General features: G+C 39.8%; 2 protein-coding genes and 1 long non-coding RNA gene across 4 annotated transcripts; all 3 read left to right on the top strand.

Annotated features, from left to right (window-relative positions):
• The first annotated feature begins 2,579 nt into the window (after nt 1-2,579).
• On the top strand, nt 2,580-9,664 carry tm4sf21b (transmembrane 4 L six family member 21b). Its single transcript, XM_010756127.3, has 6 exons — nt 2,580-2,789; nt 5,541-5,740; nt 6,807-6,872; nt 8,139-8,290; nt 8,550-8,736; nt 9,067-9,664. The coding sequence occupies exons 2-6, from the start codon at nt 5,549-5,551 to the stop codon at nt 9,067-9,069; spliced, it is 600 nt and encodes a 199-aa protein (XP_010754429.1). The 5' UTR covers nt 2,580-2,789; nt 5,541-5,548; the 3' UTR covers nt 9,070-9,664.
• Nucleotides 9,665-12,842: 3,178 nt separating this feature from the next.
• On the top strand, nt 12,843-13,626 carry LOC109136731 (uncharacterized). 2 transcript variants are annotated; one of them, XR_003464304.1, is made up of 3 exons: nt 12,843-12,883; nt 13,362-13,424; nt 13,543-13,626. It is a non-coding gene; the product is annotated as an uncharacterized LOC109136731 (long non-coding RNA). The 2 variants fall into 2 exon arrangements; XR_003464305.1 differs by lacking the exon at nt 12,843-12,883 and adding an exon at nt 13,148-13,246.
• A 178-nt stretch (nt 13,627-13,804) lies between these two features.
• On the top strand, nt 13,805-15,077 carry LOC113744093 (uncharacterized). The gene is made up of 3 exons (XM_027272445.1): nt 13,805-13,822; nt 13,964-14,479; nt 14,726-15,077. Exons 1-3 carry the CDS (start codon nt 13,815-13,817, stop codon nt 15,075-15,077), a joined length of 876 nt encoding a protein of 291 aa, XP_027128246.1. The 5' UTR covers nt 13,805-13,814.

Here is a 15,077-nt window from a genome sequence, read left to right as displayed (position 1 = left end):
GCACAGGTGTTCCTGACATGGCAGCGGGCCCAGGATTTCATCACTAACTCTGGTCATTCAATAAAATGAACATTCAGTTCAGACAACAGCTCTGATGGACATATATACAGTCCTACATCTGTGGGATAGCACTGTACATTTCAGTGGCCTTTTATTGTGACCACTTTAAGACATAGTGTTGGCCTTACAGATTATTATCTTGAGTGCTCTCTATCAGATACAGTTTGTACTAATAGACTACAAATCTCAGATGAAGCAGAACCGTTAAACTCTTGACTGAATCTATACTATACAGATACTATACAGTAGGGCTGCTCGATTATGGAAAAAAATCAATATCAGGATTATTTTGGTTACAAATATGTACTTTACAGCTGTTTCACAATGTATAAAGCATTAAATCAATAAAATAAATATACTTTATGGAACATTAATTAAGGCATAGAAAAACATAAATGTATCCAAAATAAACTATGGATCCAGCTGCTCTGCAAATTCTATGTATTTATAGAACAAAATAAATATAATAAGCATCAGCATCAATAAGCAATAAGCATCTTCTTGAAACCCTCACCCTCAACTGTATTAATGGGTTGCATATCTTTAGCTAAGAAATATCCAATGGCAGCTGTTAGGCCCCATTTACACGTACACAGGTATTTTAAAAAACAGACATTTCCCTTCGTTTGTACCTATCTTTTACACGCAAACGGTGAATTCACCTCTGAAAACGAATCGAGTTTTAGGCAGCTGACGTGCCAAAAGTGCGACCAATGTTTACCTTTTGCTATGACGATGATCATGGAAGCAGCCGCCCATAGGCTTGGCATAGTTATTATGGCGCTCGATGGCGTATTTATGCGGGTTGATGTAAACGAAAACTTTTTTGAAAACGATGCTATGTGCACGATGTTATTTTTGAAAACGGAGGGAGGGAAATATTCGTTTCTCAACATACCCGGCTATGTGTAAACGTAGCCTAATGTCTTGTGCCTCTCCGAACTTTTCGGATAAGGAGTCGCATTAAACAATGTGTCTGTGATCGATGACTGAGTTTGCGTTGACGTCTTGCTGGTTGTGGAACTGGCTTTGTCTTTTTGTTTCTTTATTAATTCGTCATGAGTAACTTTGTGCTTTTGTTTGAGATGGTTTAATACAAGGTAACAGCTGCTCCTCTTGGTAACACTACAAATTGTGTTACCAAGAGGAGCAGCTGTTACCTTGTAGCAAATCTTGCACATTATGTGCTGCTGCTTCTCGTCGGATTCTTCTCATTCGCTTTCAATCTCACTCACTGTTTTTGAACACCAAACGACACACCTCCTCACTCTGCAGCTGCGTGAGGGAGTATGGGGTATCCTGTTAGTCAGCGGGGCCGCGTGAAATGGAATGTATTGCGCATGTGCGTCTCTCAGAACTTGTGTAATGAAAAGTGGAAAATAAATTGTTTAAACTCGATTATATGATTTTTGGGATCGTTTGACAACAAAATCGAAATCGTGATCAAAATTCGATTAATTGCACAGCCCTACTATACAGCAGACATGTCAAACTCAAGGTTCACAAGATCATTTCATACGTCTATTATTAATGGCCTGCTGGTAAATTCTCCACCGCTCATACTACAAATCCCACGATGCACTGCAACAGCCGCCACACAGGTCAAGATACTGTCATTGGTCAAGACCTCCCCCCCGCTGCTCAGTGGTCAGCGGATGAATGCATAGGAGGTAAACGTGTGTGCCTTGTTTGTGGAGCTAATGTGTCTATACTACGATGTGCTAATGACCCCCACCCACCCCCCACCTACGGCCCGTGACAAGGTACCAGTCTTCGGTTATGGCCCACTGGGAGATTTTAGTTTGACACCCCTGCTGCTCAGTATCAGTGTTGTTAGAAGAAGAAGAAGAAGAAGAAGAAGACATACTTTATTAATCCCCTCAACGGGGAAATTATTTTTTCATGCAATTTTTTGCCACCCTCTGGTTCCCAAGCCAAGTCTCTATGGACTGAGCTACTGCCGCCAATACTGCTAGTACTGCTTCTACAGTTACCTCATCACCACCCGTTTAATACTACAACCATAGCTGTTACGTCTCCACATAATGCTGGCTGGATTGTGTTTTCTGTCAACATTAAAAGGAAATGTTACTGAACATATCTGGAGGTTCGCAAAATACTCAATGTACTAGTGGAATGTTCACCGAAGTCTTATATCTGTTTTTCCATCCAAATAACGCACTGATAAAAATGTGTTTACAGACTTATTACTGGTCTGTAAAACCCCTCAGAGATGGGGTTGCTCCCTTTATAGTGAAATGTAATCTGAAACAATCCTGAAATAAATACCACCTTTGTTTGACTAAATGTTCAATCATTTGTGAACCCTGTTTCAGAAAGTAGATTATATATAGTACATATTTTCAAGCTTTTAGTTTGTGCCTTTGCTCTTTGATTAATTGTGGTTCTCTATGTTTTTTAGTTCCATATCAACACTTGTAAATAAATGTTCACAAATGGTGTGTGAGTTAGACCGGTGGGTTGATACGACGCTGGCATAGACCCAGAACCCACTGAAAGGACCACATAACCCATCTGGACTGGGTATGCCTCGGGATATCTCAGGAGGAAGAAGATAATGTGTTGCTGGGAATGCCCTGCTAAACCTGCTGCCATCATGACGCAACCCTGGATAAGTGGAAGGAAATAGATGTATGGACAGTGTGCTGGGTATTGAGCAAGAAATGTATTCCATGACCAGCCACTCAAAGCACCTTATCACTACAGAGGTAAGTGCCATGGGGTGATATTGGTGACACTGGTGCAGTGATGTTGGTGTTGGTGAGTGCAAAGTTTGGGCTCGCCCACTGATACTGTCTAGTCCTGCTGCCTTGCTGGGGTGAAATCCCTCCTGACGTCATGCTCCGAAGAATAGAAGCTGCCCTTCCCATTCATTAAGCCTGTGTTGTGCGTGGGAGAATGTGTGTGCATGGCACTATGCCAGCCCAGTCAGACAAGAATGGGTTCCAACTTTCCATAAAGATTGTGACGTTGTTGTTATTATAAGCAGTGTGTGTTTTTTTTCCCATAGATAGGTTTATATTTATTACAACATATGACTTCAAGAAAATTGTTTTCTTGGTTCTTGGCTGTTCTTGTATTTCTTTTGTATGTACAGTACTACGTTTTCTGTGGATCATTTTGTGTTGTATAGAAGCCCTAAACAACACAAACAATACCCTAAACAATACAAAGAAGCCCTAAACAATACAAAAAATGCATTCATACATTTGATTTCCTCCGTTTTCTCAGGATAACGAGTTAATTTTCTCGAGATCAAATCAAATATGATATGCCTGAGACGTGACGTCATGCCGTGCTGACCTGATGCTGACTGATGGATGTGAACCACTGATCTTCAAGATGCATCATCGCTACATTGAATGAAGTTTCCGGCAATAATTTGATAGATTACTATCCTTTTAAATTTGATGCCAGCAACAAAAGTTAGAGGCAACAAAAGAGTTGAAATTCTGTTTGAAAATCATGGGCACCTCGTCTTTCAGGCCAAAGAAGCTGTAGTCATACCAAGTTTGAGAGTGTGTCCCGTGTGTCAGAATGCCATGAGTAGTCATCAGCACTGTAAAGCACTAATAACCTCAATGGCAATAAATGTTTAGTGTTTCACCAATAAACTGTCATAAACTTCAACGGTCAGACTTTGAAGTTTGGTCATGTATGGTTAGCTGTCATTGGGGAAACACTGCATCTGATGAACTTCTGTGAAAGCACCTTTTATAGAGGCACATGCAGAAAATATGGAAGGAGCTTTGTTCCTGTCTGTTACATAAATACATAAAAGTCCAGAGGTAAATAAAAAAATAGTTTCATAACAATAACTATTAGACCTTCAATAAGTTAATAACTAACAGCAAGGTTGTTACTCAAGTCTAAGCTCCAGAAGCTGTTGATAATTAATTCATTTGTTCTTTTATAGTGTGAGAATATTGGACCTTGGAAACAATGTGACAAAATAATCTTAGCTTAAGGTCTAATTGTGGAATTTGCGGAACTTTCAACTCATGGTTAAAGTCCATATGTACGCTCCCTACCTCTGAATACTGCCATAATCCACTGATAAGGTAATCAAATCATAAACACACACACACACACACACACACACACACACTGGTAATGGCAGCTGTTTTTCAATGTTCTGCAATTGTGGTCTAAAAAAAGATACGTCATGTTATGGTTAAAGGAAAATAATTGATCTACAGTAGGCTGCTTATGTGAATGTGGGGTGACAGAGGCTGAGAGTTTAGTTCTGACAGAGTGTGGTGGACCTGTGGATCAGGGACCACAGTGAGACTATTTATTATGCTTTCAAGCTAAATAAACCTCAATGACAGTTCTCTGTGTGTGACTGAGTAACCATCAAGTTAGTAAAGTGCCATATTATAATATTAATACTGAATCTAATATCACAGAGTGCTCCCCGTGGCTGAGAGGTCAGGACAAAGTCTTTTGTTGTATCTCTGTCTCCCTCGCTTCATGTTGACAAATGAATAGCAAGTGCTTGCGCATAGTGGGAATTGTTGAGTCTGTAGATAATATTATAGAGACCTGCTCTATATGGAAAATGTCAGGGGATAACTTCTGTTATGATATGGTAAATGGAATTGAATTAACTCTGTGTGTTCCATTAATACACATCTTATTATATGGACTACTACTACTACTAACAGACTTTTTCATGTAAACAACATATTCTATTCTACATATATTTATAATATCTGCTCACACTGCTCATGCTTTTATCCTTTTATCCTTTTTTCCCCTTTTTTCTACTTAATGTTTGTTATGCGCCATAACTTTAAGGCAATATCCTTGTATATGAAAATTTACTTGGCATTAAACCTGATTCTGATTCTTAAAGGACAAAACTATTTTGGATTCACATCATGAAACACAAATGTGTTTCTATAATTATTTGCATGTCTGTGTGTGTGTTTGCTTGTTGTAGATTAGCACAGATTTTTAAAATTAAACTATTTTTATTTCAGTTTGTACTCTCTCCCTTTAGAATTTTCAGTGATATTAACATTAACTGATCAAAATCCAACTGATAAAAAGCACTTTGTAGTAATAAAGGAAACATACTTATATCTATAATAATCTTAGAGTAATTCTATGGTAATGTTGTGGAAAAAACTTAATAAGAAAGGTTCTCCTGTATACTCACACACCTCAATTTTCTGATAATAGAGACCAAGCAACAAAGTCCAACAACGGAAAACAACACACACACACACACACACACACACACGTCATAATTTATGGGTTATAGAGGAGGTGATAATCAGGCATGATGCCCTATCTCTTCTAGCTCCACCTTCATACCCTCCACCCAAATATATGACAGATAAATAGTTCTTCCATTCGCCTTCTCTGACATCTGTGTGTCGAATTTTGACTGACAAGGAAAGTCTTATTATTATTTGGGACTCAAGACGTTTTTCTCTTTTTGTTTCCATCAGCAGACACCATGTGTACAGGAGCGTGCTCGAAGTTTATCGCCATCCCCCTCTATGTCCTGGCTGCTGTGTCCATCATCTGCAACATTATGCTCTTCTTCCCTGACTTTGAAACAAAGTATGCAGCCGAAGACAGGGATGGAAAGGAACGAATCACTCAAGAAGTCAAATATATGGGAGGCCTGATTGGTGGAGGTATCATGGTAAGTAGAATAGTATGATTCATATTGAGCTTTCAAAAAACTCCCAGAGCTGCTTAAAAACAGATCAGTGACACTAGTGGAAGTAAGTTTACACTTTTATGTTATTTGATGAGTTTTTAATTACATTACGTTTTTTCTGCTGCCTCCCAGGCTGTAAACATGTTTATTTCTGCTCTATTATAGTGCAGCAGCAGCATTACACAAAGTGACAAGTGACAACAAAGAATAAAAATATACTATAAAGCAAAATATACATAATAAAATATCAAAAAAGCAATAGTAAATACGATAAAATAAAATATATTGTACAGAGGTATATACAGCAAGTTGGCAGTGTTGATATGTACAAAGTAGGGAGAAATGTGAGGTGACTGTAGATTGTAGATTATGACTTAGCTTTTGTTATACAGTGTGATGGCATGTGGCAGGAAAGATTTCCTGTATCTGTCCCTTCGACAGTGGAGCTGTCTGTGGGAGAAGCTGCTCCGCTGTCTGTCCACTGTGTGGTGGAGAGGATGCTGCTCATTGTCCATGATGGATAACAGTTTATTCAGCGTCCTCCTCTCCACCACAGTCTCGAGAGACTCCAGTCTCAGTCCAAGAACAGGAGTCTCTCGAGAATATTTCTGCATTGGCTTCACTTCACAGCCATTGAGGTGTGTGTGTATATATATAGAGAGATCTGCATTGTGTTCTCTTTCTCCTTAATATAGATTCATGTCTATCATGTTCTCCTCAGGACCATGTTTTTGTTCAGTCTCTGTTTTTACGGCTGTGTTGATATAATAATATAATAAAATTATCTACATACAACCTATTATACCATATTTAAAGGTAAAACACCTTCTTTATCGTTGCTTTTCAAGTCTTTTTAAATGCTGTAGTATCTCTAAGTTCACTCTGTCCGAGTTGTGCTTTGTTTGATTACTTCACATTTAGTTCAGTTATGTTCTACTTGTTATAACTTAACTTTGAACTGTTCCTGTTTCCTCCTTCATTGATAATGTTAGTTTTACCCATTTATTTTCCCTCCTTACATCTAATACCTATCTCTCTCTGCCTTTAGGCCCTCATTCCTGCCATCCACATTCATCTAACCAGTGCACAAAAATGCTGTGCCAACCGCTGTGGGGTAAGTATATCAACAGCATCTTACTGAAATGTGGTCATTGTCTAACTGCTAGGGAAAGTTTGAACCAAGCAGCTCTGCGGAATAGACTGAAGCTTTACCTGTGTCCGTAGTTACTGTGATAGACACTGATACAGAGACCTAACAAGTCTCACCATGAGCAAGCAATTTGTGATAGTGGCAAGGAAAAACATCCTATAAGAGGAAGAACCCCCGAGCAGAACCCAGATCATGGTGGATGGCCATGTAAGTTTAGAGGATAGACAGAATGGCATCGCTCTTATTCTATTCTGTTAGTAATCGGAAACTAAATTAAACCGAACCCGAAGTGCTCTTAACGTAAACTATTCATATATAACTATTCTTATATAAACTAGCAAAAACATTTTGTGCTAATAAAGGAAGAGTGCATGTTAGTAATAATGTTTACACACACACATATCCATGACATAAAGTCATAAAGAGTCATAAAGGGGGTAATAACCAGGCACAATTCTCTTATCTCCTGTAGCTTTATAGCTTTAAAGACTCCACGTCTCAACGTCGGAATAAACAAGTGGAGGCACAAAACACCAATGCAGATGCATTCACACTGATGCACTGCATGGTGACATCAAGACATGTATGTCAAAAATAAAAAAACAGGTGTAGGTGCTTCTTAAAACACAAAACTAAAAACAAGAACACGAGAAAAGTGTTTGTGAGTTTTCCACATCAACTGGAATCCTGAGATTCTACGGTTGTATGAATGTTCATATAAAACTATTTCATATAAACCATATATGTTTCTGCAAACACCAACATTATACAGTGGTCCCTTGTTTATCGCGGGGGATACGTTCTAAAAATAACCCGCAATAAACGAAATCTGCGAAGTAAGTTTTACAATTATTATACATGTTTTAAGGCCGTAAAACCCCTAACCACACACTTTTATACACCTTTTTACACGCATTTTGTACCATACTCCCTTAGTTAATCAGGACGCAGAACACATGTGCGGTTCTCCCTTAGCCAATTTAGGACGCAGAACACAATGCGCGTTCATACTGTACAGTACGCTGTAAAAAAAAAAAAGCATGCAAAATTACACTAAAAAAATCTGTGACACAGCGAGTCCGCGAAAAATTAACCGTGTTATAGCGAGGGACGACTGTATAGCTGAGCTCGACTCTTATGAAATGATTTCCATTGTGTTTGGCTGCTGCAGTATTATGGCTGAATCTGTTCTTACAGTACTGACTCCACTGTGTGTGTTGCTCCATGCAGATGTTCCTGTCCATTGGTTTCGCAGCAGCTGGTGTGGCGGGAGGCTTGTACAGCCTCAGCGTTGCTTCTCTGGGTCTTGCTAATGGGCCATTTTGCGAATGGATCAATGAATATAACTCCAATCCAACCTGGGGGGCGCCTTTCGCTAACAGGTACAGGCACTCAGACAGACACACAGGCCATGCCCCTGTTGGTTTAAAGCTCTGACAAAAATCTATTTCTATTTCTTTTATTATGCGTTAACTTTTGTCCACCCAACACATTTGAATCTCTGGTTGAATATACAGAGAAATCAGGCACTTCTTTTTCCTCAATTTAATATAAACTGCTACGAGAACTGTATTTATAAAATATTATTTAAATATTCTTCTATTTAAAATTGATTACTCCTCTAATGTTTATCATTTTCAGTAATGGGAGCTACCTGTCTGACAAGGATATGTGGAAATGGTGCATACAGCCAGAGGATGTGGTTGGATTCAACGTGGCACTGTTCTCCACTCTGCTGGTGTCAGCATGCATACAGCTCATCCTCTGTGGCATCCAGATGGTCAATGGACTGTTTGGATGTCTTTGCGGCACCTGTGCTGGCAAGGAGGTGAGGCTGACAAAAATCAAAGATTCTGCTCACTAGAAAACTTTTAAAAACATCATTCTAAATCGAGATTTGATAGAATTTTTTGTTTTAACATGTGAGGGCCACACACTGTTTAAAAATCGGAAAATTCGAAAATGATGGAAGGTTTGAATTTGATTTATCTTATAATCTGCACATGCTAGCGGTTGCCAGTTCTCCATCGTTACTTAAATGATGATGCTTACCATCCACGTGGGGAGATTTCTGTTTGGTTTGACTCTCTCAGTGGGATCACAGTTGGTTGGGATCTGGTGTCTTACTGACCTCTGGCTCTCTGTCCTCTCTCAACAGTAAACTGAACTCCAACACCATGACATCTTGAAGAAATGATCAACATCACCATCAGCTCTGCCATCGTCTTTATCATCATTACCTTTATCACCTCCGTTATCACATCAAGCTGCACCAAGCAGTGATGAGTCATAAGTCCTAACGAATATAGATTACATTGTTCAGCTGTCCTCTGGTGCCACAAATCATTATCATTACTATAAATTCTTCAAGAGGAATGACTGGGATTAACGATTGATGTTGCTTTTGTTGTTTGCAGATTACACTGATCGTAGACTGTAGATGACGAGACTGTGCTGTGTTTGTGATAGATAGATGAAGATAGATAGATAAAATTTAAAAAATCAGTCTGTTCACTCTGTTCCTGGGTGTGTGTATGTGTGTGTGTGTGTGTGTGTGTGTTTGTGAGAGTTTCATATTTAGATTAGATTAGGCTCGTTTTATTGCAGTGCACAGCATCTGACCAGAAGTGCAAAGATCAGTAGATATATGTGTTAGATATATAAGTGAATATGTTACGCTAAGATTTAAGTTTATTGGTGAATATGGCAATTGTTAAATATTATATAATGAATAAACATGCTATGAATACACAGACAGTAGCAGATATGTGTGTGTGTGTATCATTTACAGAAATGTTTATTATTATTAATATCCTATCTGAAAATAAATCTGAAAATAAATCAAATGAAATAAAAATTATTAGCATTTATTAGTCCTTGCTAATTAGACATTGATTAATATTGAAATTTATTTTATATTATATTATGATGTCGTGTAAAACGCATGTTCTTGGCAGTTAGAGGTCACAGCCTCCATTGCCTGCTAGTCCACTCGCGTCTCCGCGCCCGCGCGGTGCCCGCGCGGCCACCGTGAATTGTTTAGCTAAACGCCCCTAAACCGTTTCCCATTCATTCTCTATGGTAGTGCTAAACCACTACGGATGTAATGCGCCCTCCGGCCACTGTCGCCTTTTGGCGCTGTAACAGTTTCAGCCCCCGCCTCCCCCGCTCATCCCCGCTCACAGAATGAATGAAGACTCAGTGACGAGAGAAGAGCAGCAGTAACACACACACTTTGTGCAGCGCATTTGTTTCATTCAACAAAGGTAAGTGACTTTTATACGAAGAACTAAATAAAAACAATAGATAATATAAGATATGATATGACATTTGATAATGTGTATGTAATATCGGAGTTTTGCACTTTGAATGACGTGACAGCGGCTTCTCTCTCTTGTCAGTAAAGTTAGATACGCAAGACTTTTATTTCTTACTCACTCCAGTTTAACTATCATCACTGTCATTAATTAACACACTGTGTAGGCTTATATGTGAAGAAACGATGCATGGCATACCGCTGATAGACGTTGATATGAGGTCTATTTAATATTGTATAATTAATGGATTAATATATATCGTAATTTCGGTCTAAACTTAGACTAGACGTCTAATAGACGTCTAATGGTCAGTGGGATGGCGGGGGGAGCATGTATGTATTATAGTATATAATATATATATATATATATATATATATATATATATATATATACATATATATATATATATATATATATATATATATATATATATATAAGTAGGGTTCAGGGCAACTTGAAAGGAGTTTGTGTGAGCACTCTTTGACTGTTTCAAGTCCCCTATAACACCTCAAACACCTGCTTAGGTGACAAATAGGAGGACCTCAAGTTCAAGCCTAACACTCAACAGCTAGTGACAAATAAGGGGGACTTCAACTGTTTCAAGCAACCCCCCCACCCCCCTGATTTTAATTGTTTTTAGTTATCAAATTACATTATTAACTAATTACACCTAACATACATGTCTAATATGTACATCTAATATGTTTTTTCCTGATATGTCACAGGTCAACATGGAAGAAGTTCAGTTTTTTCCCTGGGAAGATCAGTGTGGTTTTCCGTAGGGACCTAGAGGGTATCTCTGCCAGGATCAAGTGGCAGCTAAGTGCTGAAGGACAACTCTTCTCTGCAGGACAAGCTGCACCTCTGAAGGAGGACACGGTCAAACAAATGCCCTGACGTTGATCCGCCAGAGAGGAGGGGACGTCTCAGACAGGACAGAGGTGCTGGGGGAATACATCCTGCAGTTTGGAAAGTACAGGGGAAGTCTTTTGGTGGCTTTTAGAAAATGATGTTGGCTACACAGAGAGAAAGAAGAGGCTGCAGGAGTGTGTACAACAGAGGGGCACAAGAAGGCCAGCTTGTTGTCTTTTTTGTGGATTATGCCCGCAGCTTTGAAAAATCATTCTCTCCTGCGTTTTCAATCAGAAAAGCCCACATCTCAAGCAGCTTCTGAGGACGATCAGCTGGTTGGCTTTGGCCCTCGTCCGAGAGCACTTGGCAGGAGATGTGGGAGAACAGGGCTGATGGCTATGCAGCCTTCATCATGAGGGCTAAGTGTTTTTCAGGGTCTCAGATGCACACACTCAGCAGTATCTGATGAAGAAAGAGTCAGCGTCTCTCCCCTCTCCACCAGTTCTTGCCTCAAGTGCACATGATGAACCCATGAGTAAGGTTTTTTCAGTATACATGAAATGTCTTTTTTTAATACCTGTATTACTTTCGAAATACATCTCACTTGTGTATTACTAATAAGCATATTTTCAGAACCCTAATTCTTTTGTTGGTGTCACAGTGATGGAAGTGACGAGGCGATGGAGAAAGCAATGCAGAGCATATCGCCCGCCAAGGAACTACAGTCCTGTAAGTGTATTTTTGCTTGATTTTTTTAAAGTGAACATTCAAAATACTTTGGGTCAAAAGGTGTTATTGAATGCGAGTCTGCTAAACTATTGAATCTTTTTGTCTATTGCCAGCTGCACCTACATCATCTTCTGTACAGGACGAGCTACAGGAATGAAAACAGGTTTTGTGAAAGTTCACGTGTCATATGGAGCCACAATGAATTGCTCTCCAAAATGAAACCATGAATTAAACTGTGTGTTTTCTGTGTTCTGGCCACGTTCTGGCAATACAGCCGTTCATATTGAGACCCAATGAATTGTTCTCCAAAATGGAGCCATGAATTAAACTGTGTGTTTTCTGTGTTCTGGCCACGTTCTGGCCATGTTCTAATGTTTGCATGTTAATTTTCCTACTAACAAATAGACTTCATGAATTGAATTCCTCCACGGTGAGGGTAAGTACCCATTTTTTTTCTTCATGCATGTTATTTAAAGTTTGAAAAATCATATTGCTCTCTCTGCAAAGATTAATAAAGGCAAAGAAAAATATCATAATTAAGCATAAATCCACACAAAATTGTGTGTATGAATAAAATTTATTACAATTATTATATTATTAAAATTACCATCAAATTTATATAAGACCCACCCCTTGGGTTTATAAGACTTAGCAGGCAAAGTAAGATTTTAATGGTTTGCGCCTTTACCAAGATGATTGATTATTGACTGTTTTCTTTGTTGCTAACTGACATAACAATGTCTGTTTTAGCACCATCTGCTTCACTGTCAAGACCACCTGCTGACACCAAAAGGAAACTGTACGAGCCACAGAGTAATGGTAATTGCAATTTAACTTGTTTCGTCATCTGCAATACATTCATGTTACTCTCATTAAATTAATTGTCTTATGTCATGCAGTAATCAGTTATCTTTCAGTCATTTACTGATGAATGCTTTGTGTTATCTGGTTGTTTGTCTGTGCTAGTAGTCCCCCCAGGCCTACAGTGAAGAAATCTGGGCCCCTTCCACCTGAGCTGCAGTTTCTGGCGGAAGAGCTTGCTTTCCCCAGCAAACCGAGGGACTGTCTCAGCACCAGGTATGTATTATGGCCTAATTTCAATATTCAGTTTGACTTTCTCCCCAAAATTAAATCCTCAAGACTGTTACACATAGGATAATAAAATTAAACAAATAAAAGTAAAGTAAATTTTCAGGAACTGCCACCTTCTGAGACCTCCTTCTTGCTCATCACCTGAACCACCACACAGTAAGAACTGTTTTCTTAAGTGTTACTGTGCTCAGAATAGTCTATATCATACAGTCTATAATAAGAGAATAAAAACTTATAAATCCCACAAATTACCTTTTTCATTTTTCATCTATGTTTTATCAGCTGGTTCTTCGGTTGTTGATGTTGTTCCCCCACCGAGACTCAGACCAGCACCTCAGACAACTGATAGTACGATTTTTTTTTTTTTATCTATCTTTAATTAATAAAAAAAAAAAAAAAAAATCTCCTTTAAATTACTACATGTCACTAATTCTGTATTTGTTTTTTTTCCTTGTTCCCACAGTTGGGTCTTGTGGTGCCACACCAGCAGAGAGACCAGCACCTGAAACACCTGAGACACCAGACAGTAAGATGTTTTCTTTATTATATATCTGCTCTAAATATGTTGCTAGACTCTGATAATATTAAAATGTGTGAAATACATGTCACTAATTATGTTTTTGTTTTTATCCTTGTTGCCACAGTTGGGTCTTCTGTTTTTGGTGCCCCACCGGTACAGAGACAAGACCAGGACATAGGCAACTGGACCTGTTCGCATCATCAAAAAGTGTGGATGAGGACAGAGCTCCAGTCTCTTGGGACTGTGGCCTGGGTTCCATCACATTATCAAGCCAGGAAATGCTCTTTCATTATGGCGTTTCCCTCCACAACCAGAGCTCATAGACACTGTTTCTGAACTCCCATCCTGCCATTTCTTTCAGCTGCACCCATTTTTTTATCTGGAAACCAGAGAGTGATGTCATGGTGAGACTCAGAAACAATTATATTCCCATGTCTTCATGGTTGTCTAAAGCCAGATGTAGTCTCAGCTGGTGTGGGTAGGCCTCGAGTGATTGTTGGCACCAATGGACAGTACTACATCTTTTCCTCACGTCTTCGCTGCAGGACATGCCAGAGGGTCTGGTTTGCTGATAGTCCTCGATGGCTGGATAAACTGCCAAAGAGGTTTGCAAACATGGTGCCAGCGTTCCTGACATACAAAAAAGCCATCTGCAAGTCTGTGCTTCATGAGCTGAGGCGCACTGGCAAGTCACCTTCCGACATGGCGAAACAGGTGAATGAGCTGATGCACCTCAAGTATGAACAAGCACATCTGTCATACCTTCACAGCATTCAGAACATCTGGGATGCTGAGGCGGGGGCTTATGGGCAGAAAACCCTTAGTCACCTTGTGAGGAAGGATGTCATGCCACAGTCTTTTGGAAGTTATGATGATGCAGATGGATGGTGTGGAGTCTCTGTCTCTGCTCACTACCTGACTGACTGCCTCATTGACGAGTACCAGCGCCAACAGTCAGCCATAACATTGCTCATGCAGGGAACTTTTGGACAGGTCTTGCGGTCTGACCACACCAGGAAGGTGGCGCGAAAAGTGACTTTATCCTCTGGCACTATGTCAAGGTATGCAGGTGAGATGAAAACTGGATGATTCCTCATGGGTGATGGTGCGTCTGAGGCAGAGAAGTCCCTTGAACCATGTACCAGGGGTTAGCCAAGCGGTACAGCGATGCAGGAGTGGAGAGCTAATTACCACTGGGTAGACAGGTGAGAACTATCTGCTCCCCTTTTACTGTCCATAAATGCATAATATTTATATAATACATAAAAAATATTTTTACACTAATAGTTCCTCTTTCTTGTATTTAGGGATTGTGTGCGGCATTCAGAATTCCGGACCTTCACCGGAGAGCACACTAAATGGGATGCGGAGACCACAGACAGTATTGTCGCAGAGGCCACTGCTGGGACTCTGGAGAACACCTGTGCATCCCGTACACAGTACAACGCCAACATTGTGGTCAAGTTGGATTTGTTCCACTGTATGCGGCGTTTCACACGGGAGTGCACTTCGAGCACCATCCCCTCTTCAACACTTCTGTCAGCTCCTCTCTGCGCCTTTTTCGTGGTGGATCAGGGGGACTGCAGAAGCTCAAGGATGCGTATCAGTCTGTGGAATCAGCCACCACCCAACAAAACAGCACATCCGAGAGCACTGTAG

This window comes from Larimichthys crocea, chromosome XX, assembly GCF_000972845.2.
Source record: "Larimichthys crocea isolate SSNF chromosome XX, L_crocea_2.0, whole genome shotgun sequence".
NCBI classification, from domain to species: Eukaryota; Metazoa; Chordata; class Actinopteri; family Sciaenidae; genus Larimichthys; species Larimichthys crocea.
The sequence above is the reverse complement of the archived record's forward strand: the minus strand, read 5'-3'. Positions and strand labels throughout refer to the sequence as shown.

What these genes read in the sequence shown, in the direction of transcription:
- LOC113744093 (XM_027272445.1), top strand. An exon ending in TCCTCTGGCACTATGTCAAG is followed by an intron (nt 14,480 to 14,725) that starts GTATGCAGGTGA and finishes TCTTGTATTTAG; the next exon opens with GGATTGTGTGCGGCATTCAG.
- tm4sf21b (XM_010756127.3), top strand. Translation starts at nt 5,549, where the DNA reads ATGTGTACAGGAGCGTGCTCGAAGTTTATCGCCATCCCCCTCTATGTC. An exon ending in TGATTGGTGGAGGTATCATG is followed by an intron (nt 5,741 to 6,806) that starts GTAAGTAGAATA and finishes CTCTGCCTTTAG; the next exon opens with GCCCTCATTCCTGCCATCCA. An exon ending in GGGGCGCCTTTCGCTAACAG is followed by an intron (nt 8,291 to 8,549) that starts GTACAGGCACTC and finishes TATCATTTTCAG; the next exon opens with TAATGGGAGCTACCTGTCTG.